This window comes from Molossus molossus, unplaced genomic scaffold (assembly GCF_014108415.1).
Source record: "Molossus molossus isolate mMolMol1 unplaced genomic scaffold, mMolMol1.p scaffold_m16_p_18, whole genome shotgun sequence".
NCBI lineage: Eukaryota > Metazoa > Chordata > Mammalia > Chiroptera > Molossidae > Molossus > Molossus molossus.
This window is the reverse complement of record NW_023425353.1, coordinates 37,207,078-37,229,859: the sequence shown is the minus strand read 5'-3', so window position 1 is coordinate 37,229,859 and position 22,782 is coordinate 37,207,078. Positions and strand designations below refer to the sequence as shown.

At 37.5% G+C, this 22,782-nt stretch overlaps 1 protein-coding gene across 3 annotated transcripts in view; it reads left to right on the top strand.

Moving 5' to 3' along the window:
* The window catches only part of DNAJC13 (DnaJ heat shock protein family (Hsp40) member C13), a 117,099-nt gene that overhangs the window by 83,373 nt on the left and 10,944 nt on the right, over positions 1-22,782 (top strand). For 2 of the 3 annotated variants that reach the window (XM_036266123.1, XM_036266124.1), the window contains exons 38-51: positions 350-424; positions 1,472-1,591; positions 3,246-3,425; positions 4,046-4,213; positions 6,800-6,913; positions 8,708-8,824; positions 10,309-10,486; positions 12,225-12,316; positions 14,335-14,434; positions 15,574-15,648; positions 15,845-15,957; positions 20,362-20,531; positions 20,689-20,731; positions 21,107-21,280. In XM_036266123.1, the coding sequence (XP_036122016.1) occupies positions 350-424; positions 1,472-1,591; positions 3,246-3,425; positions 4,046-4,213; positions 6,800-6,913; positions 8,708-8,824; positions 10,309-10,486; positions 12,225-12,316; positions 14,335-14,434; positions 15,574-15,648; positions 15,845-15,957; positions 20,362-20,531; positions 20,689-20,731; positions 21,107-21,280 (1,719 nt within the window). Of the gene's footprint in view, positions 1-349; positions 425-1,471; positions 1,592-3,245; positions 3,426-4,045; positions 4,214-6,799; positions 6,914-8,707; positions 8,825-10,308; positions 10,487-12,224; positions 12,317-14,334; positions 14,435-15,573; positions 15,649-15,844; positions 15,958-20,361; positions 20,565-20,688; positions 20,732-21,106; positions 21,281-22,782 lie in introns of those variants that run through there. The other variant, XM_036266126.1, reaches the window with a different exon arrangement.

Genomic DNA, 22,782 nt, shown 5'->3' with positions numbered 1-22,782 from the left:
TCCCCAGCAGGGGGCATGCAGGAGGCAGCCAATCAGTGTTCTCTCTCATTGATGTTTCTATCTCGATCTCCTTCTCTCTTCTTCTCTCTCTCTCAAAATCAATAAAGGAAAAAAAAATTTTATAAATAAAATTATAAAAACTTAATATTGTTTACAAAGTAGCCTATTGGGACTACTTAAAAAGAAACTTTTAGGGGTCTTTTGTTTATTTAACAAATTAATTGAGCAAACATTTACTTAACCGAGTATCTAATATTGAAGGGTTATTAATATTTTATTTCTACTAGAAAAGGCTTTTCAGACTTCAAATCAGAATGGGAGCTTAATGACTGGCTGGCTTTCTCTGCAGGTGTTACAAGAGGCATTTAGTCGCTGTGTGGCTGTCTTGAATCGTTCTAGTAAACCAAGTGACATGTCAGTACAGGTGAGGCTAAAATGTATGTTTCCAAGAAAAGTATACTGTGCCTGTAGTTCAGACTTGAACATCTATGAGAACCACCTGGGGGGCTCTATAAATCATGGGTTGCTGAGCATCACCTCCCCATCCCCTGCCCACAGTTTCTTATTCAGTGGGTCTGGAGTGAGAGGGCCTAAGAATATGCTTTCTCATCAGATTCAGAGGTACTAGTGATGGTCTGTGTATCACTTTAAGAACCACTGCACTAAATCACTTGTCATCTATTGGCTTTATTTTTCTTAAAGTAGAGAGTAATATAATGAACCCTTATTGTCCCTATTATCCAATTTCAAATATTTGCCATTTTACCATTCTTATTTCACTTATCTTCCACCCCCTTCCTAATTTCTTTTTCTGCCTCATCCCCCATTTCTAGTATTGTAATTATCTTATTTTCTGTTATGTTTAGAATAGTTGAATTCTTTGATAGAAAACCCATCAGGAATTCATTAAGATCATTGTAGAATGCATCTTTTTATGTGGCCCTTTATGCCAGCAAAATTTAGAATATAAAACAATTGAGTAGAGGCTTTTAGAGTTTCATCCTCTACTTTGAAGAGCAGTGCATAAATAGAACTCTGATTCTACAATGTTAATACGCTAGACAAAAACATTTTAACCTGGAGGTTGGTAGACTGTTTTTAAAAGGGCCAGAGAGTAAACATTTGAAGCTTTCAGGCTACATACAGTCTCATTTGGTGGGCGGGGGGTTATATATATATATATTTACATATATGTATGTGTATATATATATTTTTTTAATAACTCTTTAAAAATGTAAAAACCATTCATAGCTCCCTGGCTATATAAAAACAGGCCATGATCCATTTGGCCCATGTACCAGAGTGGCCCTGATGTGCCAACCTTGCATCTAAAGGAAATCTTAACCAGAAACACTAGTGATTTAATATATATCCTTAGGCATTATTCACAAATCTTTGCTGATTTGATTCCCACTGCCTTAAGCAAGGAATGTACATGTGACTTTCATTTGCTCTGTTGTGTTTTCTGCAGGTGTGTGGACACATAAGCAAATGCTATAGTGTGGCTGCTCAGTTTGAAGAGTGCCGAGAGAAGATCACAGAAATGCCTGGCATCATCAAGGATCTCTGCCGGGTGCTATATTTTGGCAAGGTAGAGTTTATCTTGTTGTTGTGAATCCTTACCCAAGGATATTTTTTCTTTTTTCTTTTTGGATAGAGTGGAAGAGAAGGAAGGGGAGAGGTAGAGAGAGCGAGAAACAGATTGGTTGATTACCTCCCGCACAACCCTGACCGGGGCTGGGGATCAAACTTGCAACCCAGGAATGTGCCCTTGACTGGGAATCAAACCCACAACCCTTCAGTCCTCGGGCTGTGATGCTTTAACCGCTGAGCCAAATGGACCAGGGCAAGGTAGAGTTTATATCTTTAATGCTTTCTGGATAGAGTCAGCAATGAGTTTTCTTTTCAAATAGCCAGTTTCCAATTTATAAACAAGTTGTTTTCCCCAAATTGTTGTTATTATCTTAATTCTCACCTGAGGATATATTTTCATTGATTTTTATGGAGGGTGGGGAGAAACATCAGTGTGAGAGGAAAACATTAATTGGTTGCCTCTTGCACATGCCCTGACCAGGGATTGAACCCAAAACCCAGACATGTGCCCTGACCAGGAATCGAACGCACAACCTTTTTGTGTACTGGTCAGTACTCCAACTAACTGAACCACCAGGCCAGGGCGAATCCCTAATTATTTTTAAGTAAATTATTTGGATCTATAATAGGATTTTTCACAAAAGTGTTGCTATAAATGAAGGGTTTTATTCCTAAGCTGGCCCACAAGGAAAGAGACTAGAGTGACATAGCTAAAGAGAAATGGGTCTCTCTGAACATTAAGAAAAAGATAGAGAAGAAAGAGAGATTACACTAAATAAATCTAATGAAAGTAAAGGACCACATAGAACCTGAAACTTAGCCAAGTCACTGCCTTGTGGGAAGAAAGTCTTTGGGGTTCTGGGAACTTACTGTTTCCTCCTAATCCAGTACTGCTGAGGGAAGGAGAGATTTCTTAGTTGACTGGGCAGAGTGAGAGTTGTATTGGAATAGAACAGGGTTAGGGCGCTGATGCTGGACTAAGTTATCCAGAAACAAGGGATCTGATGAAAATATGTCTTCAACTATATGTATATTCTTAGAACTATTTAGTAAGAACAAACTCTGATATAAAGAACTAAATTCATATACCTGCACTAAAGATATTGATAAACAAGTTCATTAGCCTGTGAGATGCTGTTAATGCCTTGTCACTGCTTGTTTGTTTTTTTAATCCTCATCCGAGGCTATTTTTCCAATTATCTTCAGATAGAGTGGGAGGGAGGGAGGGAGAAACATCCGCTTGAGAGGGACACACCGACTGGTTGCCTCCCGCATGACCCTGATCAGGATTGGGGACGAACCGCAGATACGTGCCCTTGACCAGAATTGAACCCAAGACTCTTTGGTCTGTGAGCCGACACTCTAACCACTGAGCCAAACTGGCCAGGGCACTCTTTTTAAAAATTAAAACTTCAAGAAATGAAATGAAGAGTATTTGGGCACTAGCCTCAGAGATAGTAATTCTGTGTTTTGCCAAGGTCACCTTTAATTGTAGGCTCTAAAGGATATAGGATTCAGATTTAAATTGGAAGTAGAAACATAAGAGGAGGTAAATATTTTGCATAATAAGATAGCTATCTTGGCATATATTCACATCCAGTTTCTCTTGGAGCTTCTTTGTAACTCTAATTCCATTATTCTTATTCTCTCAGAGTATTCCACGGGTGGCCGCTCTTGGGGTAGAATGTGTCAGTTCTTTTGCTGTGGATTTCTGGCTACAGACACACCTATTTCAGGCTGGAATTTTGTGGCATATACTTGGCTATCTCTTTAATTATGACTACACACTAGAAGAGAGTGGCATTCAGAAAAGCGAAGAAACAAACCAACAGGTAACTTTAACACTGCTTTAATATTGCATTTGAACCCATAGCATAGGTTAATGTGAAGCAAAGCTTCAGCTATTCAGAACCCTCAAGGCATAAATTGTTTTTCTAAAATAACTAAGTTTATTGCTTTTTAAGCCTCCAAACTATTCTTTTATCTTACTTTTTTTAACCATTTATGCTGAAGGGATTCAAGGCAAGGGAATTTGTAGTAGCATATACTGGGCATAACTTAATCTTTTCTTGATTACTCAGCATCACCTTTATGATTGCAAAATTACGGTTTTGTAACACAGGGAAGTAAAATGATATTATTGGGGCTAGTTCCCCAAAAACACTTGAGTGCTTACCTGAATTTTACAGATGCTGTTTTCTGTCTCCACTTTCCTATTCACTGTCATTCATTATTCATATCATTATTAGTATGTACCCTTAACAGTCAGATCCACCTGCTTGTTCCTCTTCTCCCCACTCTCAAATGTACTTCTTCCAGTTATCTGTGCCTTTTTTTCTTTTTTTGGTTATTTACTCTCTGCTTTTAAAATATGTTCCATACCGTTAGAGTTTATAAGGTTATTGTGTTATCTATGTGTTATTTACTTTAATGTCTTAAATTTTTTAAACAGGAAGTAGCCAATAGCCTTGCCAAACTGAGTGTTCGTGCTCTCAGTCGCCTTGGAGGGTATCTGCCTGAAGAACAAGCAACCCCAGAAAATCCAACCATAAGGAAAAGTTTGTCCGGCATGCTGACACCCTACATTGCTAGAAAACTTGCTGTGGTTAGTGCTACTGAGGTATGTTTCAGAGATAGCCTGGGTTTCGATGAGTTTTGATGAATATTGCAAGATACTTTAAATAACACAGGAACATAACAAAGTTGATTGCTGTAACAAACCTAAAAATTGAAAATGTTTATGTGCATGTTCTCCCAAGAATTTCAGTTTATTGTGGGTTGATGCTAGTGATGTCTTTACAAGCCCAGACTTTCTATAGGGATAAATTAACTTCATTTTCCTCAGTTGTGGAGCCACCATAATTCTTTTATTTTTATTTTTATCCTCACCCAAGGATATTTCTTTTTTTTTCTTTCTTTAATTGGTTTTTAGAAAGAGAAGGAAGTGGGAGAGAGAGAGAGAGAAACATCGACCTGTTGCATCCCATACATGCCCTGACCGGGAATTGGTGCATGAGACAACACTCCAACCATCTGAGCCACCCGGCCATACATAGCCACAATAATTCTTTTTTTTTTTTTTTTTTAATCCTTGCCCGAGGACATTTTTGCATTTATCTTCAGATAGAGTTGGGTTGGGGGACAGAGTGAAACATCGATGTGAGAGAGACACACCGAGTGTTTGTTGCCACCCACACGACCCCAGTCAGGGCCAGGGACAAACTGCAACCGAGGTACGTGCCCTTAGCAGGAACCAAACCCGGAACTCTCCAGTCTGCAGGCCAACGCTCTAACCACTGTGCAGAACTGGCCAGGGCCCACAGTAATTCTTAACTAAGCTTGAGTCACATAGGGATAGGACAAGAGAGCGAAGTTAGAATGGTGTTTCACAATGAGCAGAGGACTGGGAGTCAGGTGTCCCAGAGTCTATTTTTAGCTTGGTCTCATAAGTTATAACTTATTTAGACATAGATTTGAAATCCCAAGTAAGTCCACACACTCACATGTATTCATGACAAAAATAAGTACAAACATGGCAGATCTTCCAACTTTTTTGACCTCTTTTGTGAGGATCACTGAAAAACAACCTATGAATGTAGCATGAGAGAATTAACATATTGAAATTCATTAGACTACTGTGATGCCTTAAATTGTAAAGGTTTACTGAAAGGCATTAGAAGATGTTTAGATTGTTTCAAGTGAAAAGACTAAATCTCATTTTTGTATTAAAAAAAGAAGTGAAAGGATGGATGGATCTGTACCAATATGTTAGGTGTAGTCATCTCTGGATGGCAGAATTGTAGGCTGTTTTTATATTATTTTGTGTTCTCTAATGATTATCTAATGCTTTTGTAAGGAAAAAAGTCCTCAGAATTCTAAATGTACAGTATTTTTAGAATTTATAAACAGCTTATTTGTTTTTAGTCCAATCTGATTGGGTCTGGTTTTGGTGCTGGGCGTTGTGTTTTGGCGCCCCTGAATAAGATGGAAGAGCGTCACTCTTGATCTTCATTCTTTTCTGGACTTCGTGTTTATTAACATGATGGGTTTTCTGATGGAAAACTAGCAAGTTGTTGATTACTACAGCAAAAAAACAACAACACAATAGCATTTCAAAACCTGGCCTGAACTCTATCTGTACTTATTAAATGCGTATTTTAAACTGCTAGTTCTCAAAGTTTTACAGTTTTCCTACTGATGTATTTTTTTTTTTCAATCATTTTACATAACATTTTGAGAACAAGAGTTGGGTATCTTTGTATAAAATGGGAGTAATAACCCTCTGCTTTCCTCTTGGCGTAGAGCTCTGCAAATGTACATTGTAAAAAAAATTTTACTAAAACATATAGAAAAGAGAGTCAAATATTTCTGTGTATATTGACAACTGAGGAGAGCTAAACAACTGGAAGCACACTGGATCGGGAAGCAGTCATAAGCTGTGTCTGCAGAACTACTTCCTGCAGCTTTTATTTATTTTTATTTTTTTTATCCTCACTCGAGGACATTTTTCCATTTTTTGTTCAGATAGAGTGGGAGGGAGAGAGAGAGAAACATCGATGTGAAGGGACACATCGAGTGGCTGCCACCCGCATGACCAACCAGGGCCGGGGACAAACTGCAACCGAGGTACGTGCCCTTAGTGGGAACCAAACCCGGGTCTCTCTGTACCGCAGGCCGACGCTCTAACCACTGAGCCAAACCGGCCAGGACCTTCCTGCAGCATTTAATAGGGGCTTGGCCAAGAAAATCGGAACTGACTCTGCCCATACATTTTATCTTCCTTCCTAGAAGTATGCTTTATTAAGACCTAGATATTGTCTTCAAATATAAGTGTATAAAGGCAGTATGATTCCTTTTAAGCTTATGTTTACTGAGTATTTATTAAATGCTTTAACTCAGAGTATCTTGTGTAACCTTCACCAAAGCAGAGCCAATGTTAATGTGAAGTCAAACAGATTCAAAGTATAATCCACATTTCACCACTTAAGGATTGTGAGACCTGGGACAAATAATTTGCCGTCTCTGAGCCTTGATTTTTCTCAGATGCAAATGGATAATATTATCAAACTTGTTAGAATTATTGAAATACTTATTATTGAGCTCCATTATACTTAAAGTGCTTATTACCAAATGTATTAGATAATTTTAATACACAATAACTTCAATATATTTTTCTAAATGTTTCACAACTTACTCTGTCTCCTAGATTTTGAAGATGCTTAACAGCAACACAGAGAACCCCTATTTGATATGGAACAATTCCACAAGGGCAGAACTACTTGAATTTCTTGACTCCCAACAAGAAAACATGATTAAAAAAGTAAGTTACTGTTTTACAAATTTCTTAGGTAACTTATTCTGATGGAATCTTGGAAATGTAACTTAGTATTAATAAAACAGAAGCCCATTGTTTCTCCATTTGGTGTTAAACCTTTATGTAGCTTTTTGCCACCTGATATTTGGTCTATTTAAGACCACTTCTTACTGTATTTAATAATACATTAGGATTTTTTGTTGTTGTTTTGTACCACTTACCTGTAGCGGTCTTCTATTTTAGTTTTTGTTCCCAGAAGCCCTGCTTTAATTGTTCTCTTCACCCTCTTTTTCCCCAATAAATCAAAATTGCTTTTTGGTATCAAAATTGAATAATTTCTCCTATTCTGACACCTTCCAGTGGAAAAGCTGTTAAACCATTAAAAACAACAACAAAAGGATGGGAAATAAGGAGAGAGCCTGGGCAATAGATATACTAGCTAGTTGGGTCTTGATGGTTTAAAAGATAATTATGCTTGTGAATTTGGTATTTCTTAAAGAGTAACCATCACTGTTATGTCCTCAATTATTCAAAATTTGTTTTTTAACTCATTTTATGATGGTCATTCAAAATGCTTTATAGATGGAAGTTTTGAGAATTGCAGAGCTAGGGAAAACAAGTCATGCTTTTCTATATTGCCCATTGTTTTATCAGAGAGACATATAACACCTGTTTCTTTAACACTTTACAATTTATTGTATACTTTTACATATTATTTTATTCCAAACTAAATTCTATATAACTTCAACCTTAATCTTCACTGGGACTTTTTTCTTCCCATTCCTATTTATTTATTTATTCTAGTCCTCACCTGAGGATACTTTTCCATTTTTCTTCAGATAAAGTGGGAACGAGGGAGAGAAAGAGAGAAACATCGACGTGAGAGGGACACATTGACTGGTTGCCTCCCACATGACCCCGACCAGGGCCGGGGACGAGCTGCAACCGAGGTACTTGCTCTTGGCCTGAATCGAACCCGCGATTCATTGGTCCTCAGGCCGATGCTCTGACCTCTGAGCCAAACCAGCCAGGGCCATTTATTTTTAATCTTTACCCAAGGATATGTTTTTATTGGTATTAGAGAGGTGGAGAGAGAGAGAATGAGAGAGATGAGAGAAGCATCAATTGGTTGCATCCCATATGTGCATGACCAGGGATCAAACCTACAACCAAGGTATGTGCCCTGACTGGGAATTGAACCTACAACCTTTCTGGTGTACGGGGCGATGCTCCAACCAACTGAGCCACCTGTTCAGGGCTCTCCCATTCCTTTTTTCTGTCTTCTTCCTTTTCCTTCAATGGAAACTCTTCTTGATCTGTCAAGCTATTTATTCAGAGACCCTGTTTTCCAACACGTCATTTAATATATTACTTTTTCAAACCAGTCCAAATGTGTTCATTTCTTAGCTCTGTTACCCCATATTCAACTAGGCCAAATGTCTACTGAGTGGAGTGAGAAGAGCCAAGTGTCATATTTGCTTTATGAGCACCAGCTAGCTCTAAGACACTTTATTGGCTGACCTCTGTGATCTTTTGAAATTTTAAAATGAGTTCATTTACTTTTGGACTAGAAAATAAAAGCTGTATGCCTGTTTCAGCGTCCATATTACTGGTTACTAACCCTTACAATTGCAATGAGTGCTGTTTGTGTGTCCCAGCACATTTTTCTCTCTTGGAAATGAATGAGTCTTTTAAGTTATTTATCTGTTAAGTTGTTAGGCTGAATAGGTGGATAGATTTATAAGCCAGACATTAATGATTCTGATTCATATCTAACAGTCTGTTTTATTTTTTAAAAAGGGTGATTGTGACAAAACTTATGGATCAGAATTTGTCTATAGTGATCATGCCAAAGAACTTATTGTAGGCGAGATTTTTGTTAGGGTGTATAATGAAGTCCCTACTTTCCAGCTGGAGGTAAGCTCTCTACTTTTAGTTTTGTCTGATGCTTTTGCTCATTTGTTATTGAAAGCTACTAGCTTATCATGCTGTATAATTCCTTTTCTTTGCCAAATGCTTTGTAGCAGCCTGGTTATGTGATCAGGTGACCATTGATGATTTATGAGCCTCTTTATTTTGAATGTTGAAGAATTTAATTTTGTGAATTCATTAATAAGTTATTCCTTGCCCAGTTGTCCTTATGTTATGCATAATGCTGTTGTACTGGGTGTGTGTGTGTGTGTGTGTGTGTGTGTGTACCTTCAGCTTATTAGTCTCTCATAGAAGTGTAAGACCATTTACACTCAATGCCACCATGTACTGTAAAATATCAGAACACCAGACAAGTCCTTCTTGGCCAGTTATTGGAAGAAAATAAAAAATACAGATGGAGAATGAAGATATTTTTGGAAGATGATTGGGGTCACACCAACTCATCTCTTCTGATGATCCCTAATCACTTCCAGAAGCAAATGAGGAGCTTCTTTTTCTTCTTAGTGTTTAGGAATCATGTAGGAATATTTTGTTGTATGGGTTTTGTTTGTTTGGTTTTGGTTTTGAGGGGATGGCAAGGATGATTTGGCGATTGATTAATTTATAAGGAGGGAAGAAGTGAAGCTTTGTTTTAGACTTTGCTCTTATCAAAAAAGGGATTTACGCCCTGGCCGGTTTGGCTTAGAGGTTGGAGCGTTGGTCTGCGGACCAGAGAGTTCTGGGTTCAGTTCCCGCTAGGGGCATGCACCAAAAAAAGGAGGGGGAGGTTTACTAAACCTACAGTGTGTATTATTTAGCTGTTAAGCAAAATGAATTCAATGATTTGTAAAGTCTTTGAAAACTGTCTTTTGAGTTTATATTCTAAATGTATATAATTTTTAAATATTAAGGTATAACCAAATTGTAGAGTTACATATAATGTTATTCCTTACTTTTATTGACAAAGAGAAGAGGTGCTCTAATCTCAGAATTGCTGTACTAAAGTACTGATGGTAGTATATTTGGCCTCTAATGTATTGGGACAGACAATGTTGAGAAACACTTCACAGTACAACTGGGTTTTATCCCATTACCACCCCCATTTTAATTCTCACCCAAGGATTTTTTATTATTGATTCTAAAGAGAGAGAGGAAGTGGGGGAGAGAGAGAGAAACATTGATGTGAGGGAGAAACATCAATCAGTTGCCTCCTGTAAGTGCCCTCACCTGGAATTGAACCCGCAACCTGGGTATGTGCCCTGACGGAATTGAACCCATGGGATGACTCTCTACTCACTGAGCCACACCAGCCAGGGCTTTCCACTCCCATTTTAATCCATAGGTGTATTTATGTATATGTATAATTTAATCACATTCATGTTTCGATTGAATTTTTGTTGTTTGGTTGGTTGATTTTTTGCTATGGATTCTTTGTTATAAGTTATTTCTGAGGGCACACACATCTTTAAATATTTCTCCACTCATCTTAGGTTCCAAAAGCATTTGCTGCAAGTCTCTTGGATTACATAGGCTCCCAGGCCCAGTACCTCCACACATTCATGGCCATCACACATGCTGCAAAAGTGGAGTCAGAGCAACATGGAGACCGCTTGCCAAGAGTGGAAATGGCTTTGGAGGCTCTCAGAAATGTCATAAAATATAATCCAGGTGATCTGTTAGATCCTTATAATAGAGGGCTCAAAAAATTCCAATTCTCAATTTTATCAGGGAAAGTTATTTGGTTATAATGCTATACCTGGTATAATTTTAAGAAGACTTGACCCCCATAATATTTTTTATCTGTAAGCAGTAGGCTGGAAAGAGAAGCCAAGGCACCATGTTTATAAGAGTCAGCGAGTTGAAAAGGCAGAATAACTTGATAGTGTAAAATTTCAAATAGATGACCTAAGTTGATATACCAAGTGTAAGTGCTTAAATTAGATTCATTAGGTGATCTCTGGTTCTTAACACAGTGCCATGTGCATATGGTCACTCATATTTTTGAAAAACTGCCTGAAGTTTTTGTTGTATAAAATTTGAAATAATAAAAATGTGAGCATTTTCATGTTTAAACATCTTTAAGAGGACATTTCCAAGAACATATCATTCTTGCCTACTCCAGGGGAGATAGATGAGTGAAAATCTGAATATTTCTTCCAGTTTTGGTTTTGATAACCAATGTAGAATATAAAACCTAGAACAATACAAATTGAATTTAAGTTACTTTTAATAATTATCGTTCAGGTACTTTTTTGTTCTTTTCAGTATTTATTACAACACTGTTAAAATTCTGACTTTTTGTTCATTGCCAACAAAGTATTTCAGTAAAACAATAGTAATGAAATATTCTTAGGAAAATTAGTCATTTCCATGGTATATACTTTGGGGTGTTACTAAAGGCAATGCTATAAAATCTGAGAAAAACTTCCTTTTTTTTATTTGGAGCTGACACATCAGAACATTACTAGTGGTGTATTAGGTGCAAAGTAATTGCAGCAAAGCAGGCTGTTGATTTGGAACTTATAAAAAGTGAGGAAAGGCTTGCACAGAAATTCTATTTTGATAGCATGTATAAAGTCCATGTATCAGGATCTCATGCTCACTTGTAATTTAGAATGGTGTATGTGTCGTCGGATGTGTTTATGATAATTCTTAACTGTTAAAAAATGATTTGAAGAGGAATTTAAAAGTAACCTATTTATAGAATATTTTCAGATCCTTTAAGTTGAGGGATCATAGTGAATTATGGGGCCTCAAAAGGTTACAAATTACACTGTATGTTTACTACCGTGTAATAAAAAGAGATATACACTGAACAAAACCTTACTGTTTAATGCTTTTGTTTTATTAACAATGAAATGGTAGTGAGTATGTAGGATTGGGGTTTGAGGTGGGAGGAATGGAAATACCATTCAATTTTCTGTGTTTTCACAAGGAGCCCTTTAATATGCATGCCAGTTGTTTGTTGGTAATGTAGTCCTCAAGTGGCAGCGGTCTACCTCAGTCTTAGTTAAAAGCCAAATGACGTCATACTGTCCCCAGATATAATTAGGCTGGGGTGGATGGGGTAGTAACTCTAAGGTCTGGAGATAAAAAGTATCATTACCACCTTATACCTTTTATTTTTGAGTTCTGTTTGATATGTTTTTATATTTTTAGCCTAAGGCTAGGAGTGGGGATGGAAATAGGAATAAAACAAACATAAGAAACTTTAATAGCTTGCTCTTTGCATAAGATTTACTGCAGCTTAGAGAGAACTTGACTCAATTCTTTTCACAAATATTAAGAAAGGTTATCAGAGACTCATAATTGACAGTAAACAACAGTGTGTATTGGTTTTCTGAAGATTTGCAATTTAGGACATCTCTTGGAAATAAAAAATAAACATTTTATTCTTATTCCCTAGGCTCTGAAAGTGAGTGCATTGGGCACTTTAAATTAATATTTTCTCTTCTCCGAGTCCACGGAGCTGGTCAAGTGCAGCAGTTGGCTTTGGAGGTAAAAGAATGTTATGCTAAAACACGATGCCTTTCCTGCCACTTACCATACATGATTTGAGCCTTGGTTAATCACTGTCTGAAGCTGAATGGATGTTTAATATTTTTTTTGTTGTTTTCATTTTGCTATTAAGCCAAGTGAACATGTTTTTAAATTTTGAATTAATTTACTCATTTTGAAGAGCTAATATTGTAGTGTTGTTCAAGGTCATGCTCTCAGTGTTCATTGTCTGTTATGCATTAGAACTTGAGATGCTGTGTATATTGTCATATAGTGTGAGTTAAAAAGTAGACTTTACGCCCTGGCCGGTTTGGCCCTTTCACGTCGATGTTTCTCTCTCTCTCTCTCTCTCTCTCTCTCTCTCTCTCTCTCCCTCCCCCTCTCTCTCTCCCTCCCTCCCTCCCTCCCACTCTATCTGAACAAAATATCGAAAAATGTCCTCGGATGAGGATAAAAAAAAAAAAAGTAGACTTTACTTCGGTGCTTGGAAGCCACAGAACAAGAAAAAGAATCAGGGTATATATTCGATCTCTCATTGTCTTCACATAGAGACATTTGAGATGAGGGCACTCTGCTGATGAAATTGAGAATTGGGTTCCAATTTCAGAGGAAGGGCACTATCCCCTCCCACCACCCCTCTGCTTATGGGTCTAGTACAAAAGCAATTTTTGCAGTGAAGGTACAGATAGACAACTGGGGAATTATGCTGTTTACAGGAGCTGTCCAGGAAAGCCAGCTTCTCAAAACCTGTAGGCCTAGGGTTCCAAGGGGAGTTTGAGGCCCCTCCTTCAGAAGAAGGAAATCACTGGTTTCCTGAAAAGCTGCTTGGGTTGAGCCTTTTTCTCTGGGAGAAACAGGAAGTCCCTGGTCACATGCAACTAGAGTGAGTTTCCAGGATCATTTTTCAGCAGATCCTCTCATTGTAACACAATTTATTCTAAAGAACACTAAATTCAGCCCTGTAGTAATGGGTTAATTAGTGGTTTATGAAGGATATGTGTAATGTGTTCTTAGACCGCATTTTGGTTTAAAAGAGATTTTTAATAATAAAAGTTAAACTGGTCAAAAAGCTTAGCAAGCACGTTCTTTTAATTGAAATACATGCTTCTCTACTTAATTCCTTCAAAGTACCCTGTAACATTTTTTTTTATCCTCACCTCAGGATATTTTCCTATTTTTGCTCAGACAGAGTGGGAGGGAGAGAGAGGAAGAGAGAGAGAGAGAGAAACATTGATGTGAAAGGGACACATTGAGTGGCTGCCTCCCACACAACCCCAACCGGGGCTGGGGACAAACCAACCGAGGTATGCGCCCTTAGCGGGAACCGAACCCGGGTCTCTCTGGACCGCCGGCCAACGCTCTGACAGCTGAGCCAAACCAGCCAGGGCTGCCCTGTAACATTTTAAATAAACATCGTTAAATCTAGGATATGCTGCTTTGAGGTGCTGACCACATGGTTCACATTTAGATGTGTACTATGAAAGTTAGACTTGGGAGGTCATCCTCTTCAAAAGAAAACTATGCCCACTTCTTTAGAAAGGAAAGATAGACACAGTCTGTTGTGCTGGACCCTGAAGACATTTACTCTCTCCCTCTAAAAACAGTAGTGAAGGTGATCATCTTCCTCAAGCTCCCCATCCCACGTCTGTAACTGGAACACAGCACGCTGTGCACCATGGTTCTGCAGTGTAGGAGCGAGGGCTCTTACAAGCCTCAAGGTTGTGAATTGGCACTAAAATATTTGTTAAATCATTATACTTAATTATTACCTCTAAATTAATAAGATAATGCACATAATGTAGATATGAGCATTAACATTTTATTTCTCAAAAGATCAAATAATAAGGCCAATTTTTAAAAATTAAACTCTTCTCTAAAAATTAAATATTTTGTCCTCCAAACATTTTTCTCACTTTTGTAAAGCCTTAAATTTATTTAGGTCTGGCTAAATTGACTTAATTTAATTTAGGTCATAAATTATTTCCAAAACTCTTAATATCCTGTTGATTAATTTTCAGGTTGTGAATATAGTGACATCTAACCAAGACTGTGTCAACAATATTGCTGAATCAATGGTTTTGTCCAATTTATTGGCTCTTCTACATTCGTTACCATCAAGTACGTATATTCACAAGTGGAATTTTAGAAACCACAGCACGGCCAGTCTGTAGAGGGGAGCTGTTACAGATGACACAAAGCCTCTGACACAGTGTTATCCATGTTTAGTTTCGGAATATTTTAAATAGTATTTTTTATATTGAATTTGTCTTCCTAATTATGTTTAGCATTAAATTAATAAAATTATTTTTCAGTTATCAAAAGTTGAAAGAGGTGACAGAGGTCCAGAAGCAAAGGAAAATAACAGGATTTTCAAATTGCTGAGTAAAAACTACACATGAGTAATTGAGGATTGACTAATATTCCATGGTTTATTAACAAGAATAATTGTTCTTGGATGATAGAAAAAAGTGTTTAAGATAAAAATTGCCCTGTGTTCAGGCTTGAACTGTAGAGTTGAATTGTGCATTATTTGTCCTTTACTGATTTATACTGATAGAGACTATTGCCACCAAAACGAGATCAAGTTTTTAAAAATATACCAACCTGATTTTTTAAAATAAAGCTTGTACCAATTAGTGTTGTTCTCCTGCATGGTAACTTAGCGTAGTACAGATTATCAGCCTTTGCTGTTTTAGTCTCAACCTAATACTTGGCAGCCTCTCCCTTTGCTAACTCTTTACTTCTTCGGTCACCTGTCTGTCATTGCCATTTGGCTATAGAAGAGTCAAGTCCAGTATAATTCCATGACAAGGAGGGGAGGTGCACAGACTGTCCAGAAGGATGCTATTAAGTCTTAGATTGGAATAGTGTCGTGGAAACTCCTACTTCGGCTCATTTCCCTAAGATAATAGTACCAGATAAAAATCTTAGGTGCCTGATCAAAGCATCCTTGGGTGTCAGGATCTGAAGATTTTGTTTCTGCAATGAACAGTGTGGTAGGAGGATAGTATACTGTACTGGTTATGAATATGGGCTTTGGAGTCAGACCGACCTCTATCCAAAACTGAGCTATACCACTCACTGGGTTTGAAACCATGGCCTGGTTAAACTGTGTCTCAGCTTCCTTATTCATAATGACGTCATGATGATGTCTGTCTTGCTGGTTATTATCATACCCTGTTTAGAGCACAGAATTGATACCCAATAAATATCAGCTTACTGATAATGAGTTCCTTGAAACGTCTTTTCCTCTGCAGGTCGTCAGCTTGTTCTGGAAACTCTTTATGCTTTGACATCAAGTACAAAAATAATTAAAGAAGCAATGACAAAAGGTAATGTGTGGCATGCTTTTTAATCCAGTCATGCTCGATAATGATGAAGCTGCTTTATATAGTCTGTAAACTAGAAGAATGCTTTGGAAGGCTTATAATTTTTTAAAAAATCAATTGCATCGAGTTAAAATAAGGTTGTAAATGATTTCTATTGATTTATGTGTAGTATAAATACTAATTCTCTTTTCCTTCATAGGAGCTTTGATTTACTTACTAGATATGTTCTGCAATTCAACGCATCCACAGGTTCGAGCCCAAACAGCAGAACTATTTGCTAAAATGACAGCAGATAAACTAATAGGTCCAAAGGTGAGCACAAAATAGGTTCTTAGAAATTAATTAATGGGCCCTGGCCGGTTTGGCTCAGCGGTTAGAGCGTCGGCCTGCGGTCCGGAGAGACCCGGGTTCGGTTCCCGCTAAGGGCACGTACTTCGGTTGCAGTTTGTCCCCGGCCCTGGTTGGTCGTGCGGGTGGCAGCCACTCGATGTGTCCCTTCACGTCGATGTTTCTCTCTCTCTCTCCCTTCCTCTCCCTCCCTCCCTCTCTATCTACAAAAAAATGGAAAAATATCCTCGGGGAGGATAAAAAAAAAAGAAATTAATTAATGGATTATTAAGGCTCTGTTACTTTGATGTTTACCAATGTTCGAGAAGGTGAGAATAAGGAAATGATGACGTGAAAGTTGGAAGATTGACATACCTGAAATTGTTCCTGGATATTACTCATTTGAGAAAAATTATAGTCAGAGAAACCTGCACTGGAATTGAGAAGTTTTAGGAAAGTGTTTGGATAATGGTGATAAATTACTTATCACCCTTGAAGAAAGAACAAAAGTATATTTAGGTTATGACAGAGGATACTTCTAAATAGAATTCCATCCAGACACAGCTGTAGTCAAAGTCTCCTTCTGTTGTTATAACTTAGTTATGCAAGGAATAGTGCTCACTGAAGCATGTCTGGGCCAGCCCACCAAAATGTGGGAGCACCATGATGTAAAGGCTCTGACCCCCACTTCAGTCTGAGTTTACATCAGTAAAACAAGCTGGTTTCAGTTATTTTATTCTTGTCTGATTTTACCATCTAGGTATTGAGAATCTGTCACAAGACCCGAAACAACTGTACTTTGGGAATGAGGTTAATAGTCTGTCGTCTACATGATTGATGACATTAGGATTACATTTGGATGCTTATAGAACTGGTCTATATGAATATTCTATATGAATATGAATATTTAATATTGATTTTTCTTAAAGCTAGAGTTGTGTAGCACATGATTATAATATTTAATATTAGTGTTTTAAGTAATGTTTTAGGTATATAAATATATACTGCTTTTGACTTTGAGCTCTTCAGTAATTTTTTTGACCTTTGAAATACATGAGGAACAAATTTTATGTAGGAGAATATATTCATACTTAAATTTTCTATATAGGAAAAGTACAAGTGTCAGCTCCTTAGTTGAATGATTTGCAGCAAGAGATTCTAGAGCTGGGGTCAGTAATCCCTCCCCCTTTTTTTGTAACAGCTTTATTGAGATATAATTGACATACTACACAATTCTCACATATCAAGTGTACAATTCAATGGTTTTATTATATTTATAGATTGGGCAACCACAGTCAATTTTATAACATCTTCATTAACCTGGGGGGCAGGGGACATTCTCGTCAGCAGCCACTCTTCATTGCCCCTCTTCCCAGCACCTGGTAACCTCCAACCTACTCCAACCTACAACCTCCAATCCTGTCTCCATAGATTTGCCTATTTTAGGCATTTCATGTAAATGGAATCATATAATATGTGGTCTTATGTAACTGGTTTCTGTCACTTAGCATAGTGTTTTCAGCAAGTATCTGTACTTCATTCTCTTTTATTGCCAAATAATATTCCATTATATAGATACACCATATTTTGTTTTTCCATTTATCAGTTGATGGACATGTGGATTGTTTTTACTTTTTAGCTGCTCTGAATAATGCTTCTGTGAAAATTTGTTGACAAGTTGTTTCTTTTTTTATTGTTGAAAGTATTACAGATGTCCCCCCCTTTTTTTTCCTATTTACTTCGTCCTTCCCGCTCCCACCCTCCTCCTGCCTTTTCTAACCTAGTGTCCATGTCTATTGGTTTTGCATATATGCATATAAGTTACTTGGTTTATCTCTTCCCTCTCCTCTCACCCCATTCCTCTGAGGTTTGTCAGTCTGTTCCCTACTTCCATGGTGTTGGATCTCTTTTGGTCAATAGCTTATTTTGTCCATTATGTTCTACAAATAAGTGAGATCATGTGATACTTGTCTTTCTCTGACTGGCTTATTTCGCTTAGTATAATACTCTCCAGGTCCCTTCATGTTGTCTCAAAGGGTAAGAGATCTCTCTTTCTTACAGCTGCATAGTACTCCATTGTGTGTATGTACCACAGCTTTTTTATCCACTCATCTATTTATGGACACTTGAGCTGTTTCCACATCTTAGCGATTGTAAATAGCGCTACTGCAAACATAGGGGTACATATATTCTTTCTGATTGGTGTTTCAGGCTTCTTAAGATATATTCCTAGAAGGGGGATCACTGGGTCAAATGGCAGTTCCATTTTGAACTTTTTGAGGTAACACCATATTGTTTTCTATAGTGGCTGCACCAGTCTGCATTCCCACCAGCAGTGTACTAGAGTCCTCTTTTCTCCACACCCTCGTCAACACTTGTTGTTTGAGGTTTTGTTGATGGTCGCCATTCTGGCATGTTGACAAGTTTTTGTGTAGCTATGTCTTTTTATTTTTCAGAATGGAATTTCTGAATTATAGTAATACTAGTTAGAACTTTTTAAGCAATGGTCAGACTCTTTTCCGAAGTGGCTGCACCGTTTTACATTCCCACCAATGGTGTGTGAGAGTTCTAATTTCCTCACATCTTCTCTGACACTTGTTATTTTGTATCTTTTTTTTGTTATAGCCACAGTAGTGGGTGTGAAGTGGTGTCTCATGGTTTTGATTTATATTTTCTTGGTAGCTAGTGATGTTGAGTATCTTTTTATGTGTCTTTTTGGCAATTTGTACATCTTTTTTCGAGAAATATCTGTTTACATTTTTTTGCTCAGTTATCTTTTTACTATTGAGTTGTAATTGTTTTTTTATGTAGTCTGCATACCAGTTCCTTACTAGGTGATATGATTTGCAAATATTTTCTCCCATTCTGTAGATGTCTTACTATTTTTTTAATGGTGTCTTCTGAAGTCCAAATTATATTTTTTGTTGTTGCTGTAGATTGTGCTTTTGATGTTATATCTAAGAAATCATTGCTTAATCCAAGGTTATAACAAACCCATGGCTATGTTTTCTCCTAAGATTTTTATAGTTTTAGCTCTTGTATTTTTGTTTTAGATCCATTTGAGTGAATTTTTGCACCTGGTGTGAGTAGGGGTGATGCTGGTAAACTTTTTAAATAAAGGGCCAGATAGTAAATATTTTATCCTTTTGGGTCATATGACCTCTGCAAATACTCAGTTCTGCCTTTGTAACAAGAAAACAGCCATAAACAGTAACTGTACAAATGGGTGTGCTGTGTGTGTTCTAATAAAACTTTATAAACAAAGTTAGGTGGCAGGCCAGATTTGGCCTCTGGTTTGCCAACTCTTTTTCTAGACTACCTGAGTAACCATGACATAACTCAGAAGGCTTATGACCAAAGGATTTGCATTATGTGAACTTTTTTACTTAATGTCTGATAGTATATACATCAATGAGGGATCACTTCCTATTTGAATTTTGTCATGATCAAGAAAAGTGGCATACTTCCTTTTTTATAGATGCTGTCATGTAACTTACATGTTTCCTTTGGTTCATTGGCTGCTAGACAGGTCAGAACTAAATATATAGTCAGTCACTAGCAATTATACAGAGCTTTTAATGTTTCCTTTGTGTACTGACTTCATATTAGGCTCATACATTCAAGTAAGGTTTTGAATATCTGCTGTGTGCCAGCTGGCTACTGGATACAGGCAATGAGCAAGACACCTGGGCGGGGGGAATTTTTCAGAAGATGGGACTTGAGCACAGACTTGAATGACCCGAGGGAGTGAGAACCATGTGAAGACCTGAGGGGAAAAACTTACCTTCCCAGCTTTCATTTTGCCTTTGTACTAACTATGCCTCACACTAATTTTCATTTTGTGTGTATGTGTGTTTTAGATGTGTGGTTATTTTTTAAGCTGCTTTTTAAATACTTTTTGGTAAAAGTCACAGTATAATATAAAACATGATACTGCAAAATAAGTGCACTAAAAATATTTGTAGGATGCAAAAGGTGAGAAAAATTTATTCTCGAGGGTGGGGGACATGGGGTAGAGTTGGGAGGGACAGGCCAGCTAAGGATGTTCTGAGAACAGCGAACAGCATGGTCCGGTATAGTGTGCTCCAGGAACTTTAGACACCAGGGGTACTGAACTTCTTAAAGTTTCTTAAATTTGAGGCAGAAAATGGAAATGAATCTAGATAGGTAAGGAGGAACAGGTCATGGTGAGGCGTGTTAAAGCTACCTTTGCATAAACCAGGGTTTATCTGTGTCCCACTGTAGGACTTTTGGATAATAGTTATGGCTCATATTATTCGTAACACAGATTACAGCAGTAATCCATCTTAGAGAAATGTAAAACAAACCAAATACTGAAATGTTTCCAATATATCTTTTTTTCTCTCTCTCTCAAACCTCTTCATTTAGGTTCGACTTACATTACTGAAATTTCTGCCAAGCGTTTTCATGGATGCCATGAGAGACAACCCCGAAGCTGCCGTCCATATTTTCGAAGGAACTCATGAAAATCCAGAGTTAATTTGGAATGATAGTTCCAGAGATAAAGTGTCCACAACAGTTAGAGAAATGATGCTAGAGTAAGTAAAGACATCATAACTTACAGGCTTCAGGTAAAGTCGCTGGGAAGGGTAAACATTTTACAATTTGTCTATCAGCTCTCTCAGACTTATTCTAAAGGCTAATGAAAGTGTACCTGTGACTAAAGTTTGATATTCCTTTTTTTTCTCCCCTAAGGCACTTTAAAAATCAGCGAGACAACCCTGATATAAACTGGAAGGTAAATATACTCTTATTCGGGGAAAGGTATTTTATATTTTCCTGGGGTTTTTTTTGTTGTTGTTTTTAAAAATTCCTGCTGAGTCAGTTTAATGCCAGCTACTTAGATACTTTGTCATTAAGACAATAAGATCTTCCCCTGGCAAATAAGGTTTTAAACATAGAACTAGGAATACTTTTAAAGTAAGTAATTAAAACATCTTTTCTGAATTTTATTGAGAGACAATAAAACTTACACTAATTATGATTTGATTATAATAATGACTAAGGATGACTTAATTTCATAACGATGTCTTTAATAGAGTTTGCATTTATTGCTTAATGTACAACTAGTGACAACTAAGTGACCTGATTGTGGTTCTTTTTCTATTTAAAGTTGCCTGAAGATTTCACTGTGGTATTTGGAGAAGCAGAGGGTGAACTTGCTGTTGGAGGAGTTTTCTTGAGAATCTTTATTGCACAACCAGCTTGGGTTCTAAGAAAACCTAGAGAATTTCTTATTGCACTACTAGAAAAATTAACTGAGCTCCTGGAGAAGAATAATCCTCATGTAAGCATCACCCATCAGATAGTTTACTGAATACACTGATAGTGTTTCTGTTCCTCCACCATCCTCACTGACTATGCTTAAGAAAAGGCTGCCTCTTTCAGTATAGCAGCCACATTTAAATTCAAAAATGCCTATCTTTTTTTCGGCATGTTCAAAAGTGCAACTCCTTGGTAAAATGGTTATTTTTGAAGATGCTATCTCTGACCATTGTAGAAGCTCGGAAAGAAGGTTTCTGCCACCCATTTCCAATGATTGTATAATTTTAAGGAGAAACCTAAATGTTCAGTGTAGAAACCTAAATAGAAGTGTGTTCTGCTAGGCCATGTTCTTTACTCGGCTTTCCGATAAATGGCAAAGATGACCTTGTTACAGAAATTGACAGAGTAGTAACTACATGGGCGAACTCTGTGCCCATGCTCAAAGCCAAAGGCTACCTGGAGAGCAGGAGTAAGTGCAAAAGTAGCTTTGGTCTTGATTTGGTGAGTTAGAAACACTGGTAGTATATAAGGTTCTGTTATTGAACCTTTAGATTGAAAATAATGAGGTATAGACGTGACTATTGTTGAATTAAATAAGCTTGCTATAGAGAGAGACTATTAAGATCCTGACCTGTCTTGTTAGCTGGTCCTGAATCCCGGTTTGAACTCTTTCGCTTCTAAGCCCTGTGACCTTGAGTAAAATACTTTATGACTCTGCTTCGGTTGCTGCATTTTTGAGTGATCACAGCATTTACCCTGAAGGCTGAGGTTTGTTTTGTTTTTTGTTAATCCTCACTGGGAAATATTTTTTCCATTGTTTTTTAGAGGGTGTGGAAGAGAGAGAGGGAGGTGGGGAGAAAGAGAACATCCATGTGAGAGAGACATTGATTGGTTGCCTCGCGCATATATCCCAACCAAGGCGGGGGACCAAACTTGCAATCCAGATACATACCCTGGATTGGGAATTGAACCTGCAACCCTTCGGTGTGTGAGCCGATGCTCTAACCACTGAGCATACCAGCTAAGGCTGAAAGCTGAGGTTTTTTTGGGTTTTGATATATGTGGGGTAGTTTACACGTGTCGAGTACTTAAAAGTTATTAGTTACTATTACTAGATTAGCAAAACTTCAAAAAAAATATTAGTATAGAAATATTTACCTATCTTTCTTTCCATAGTCACATTTTCTCTTTACTGAGATTTTCACTGCATATAGCTTATTTAAATAATGAAATCTTCAAGGTAGAAGCTTGGAAAGGGGAAAAAACACTACAGTTCCCTACTATGTCACTTTTTGGGGGGGCACATCCCAGTTTCCATGTTTATTTACGGTGCATTATGTTATAGATATGTATGTCTGCACATCATGGTATGTTACAGGTCTTTGCAATCCATTATGCACAAGAGAAAGTGCATTATGGCGATCAGACATGTTAAACAGTGGGGTTTTTAGTAGAGCTAGGGAAAACACTTCACTAGTTCTGCATTTTCCTGAATTACTGATGTTGTCTGATAACCGAAATTTT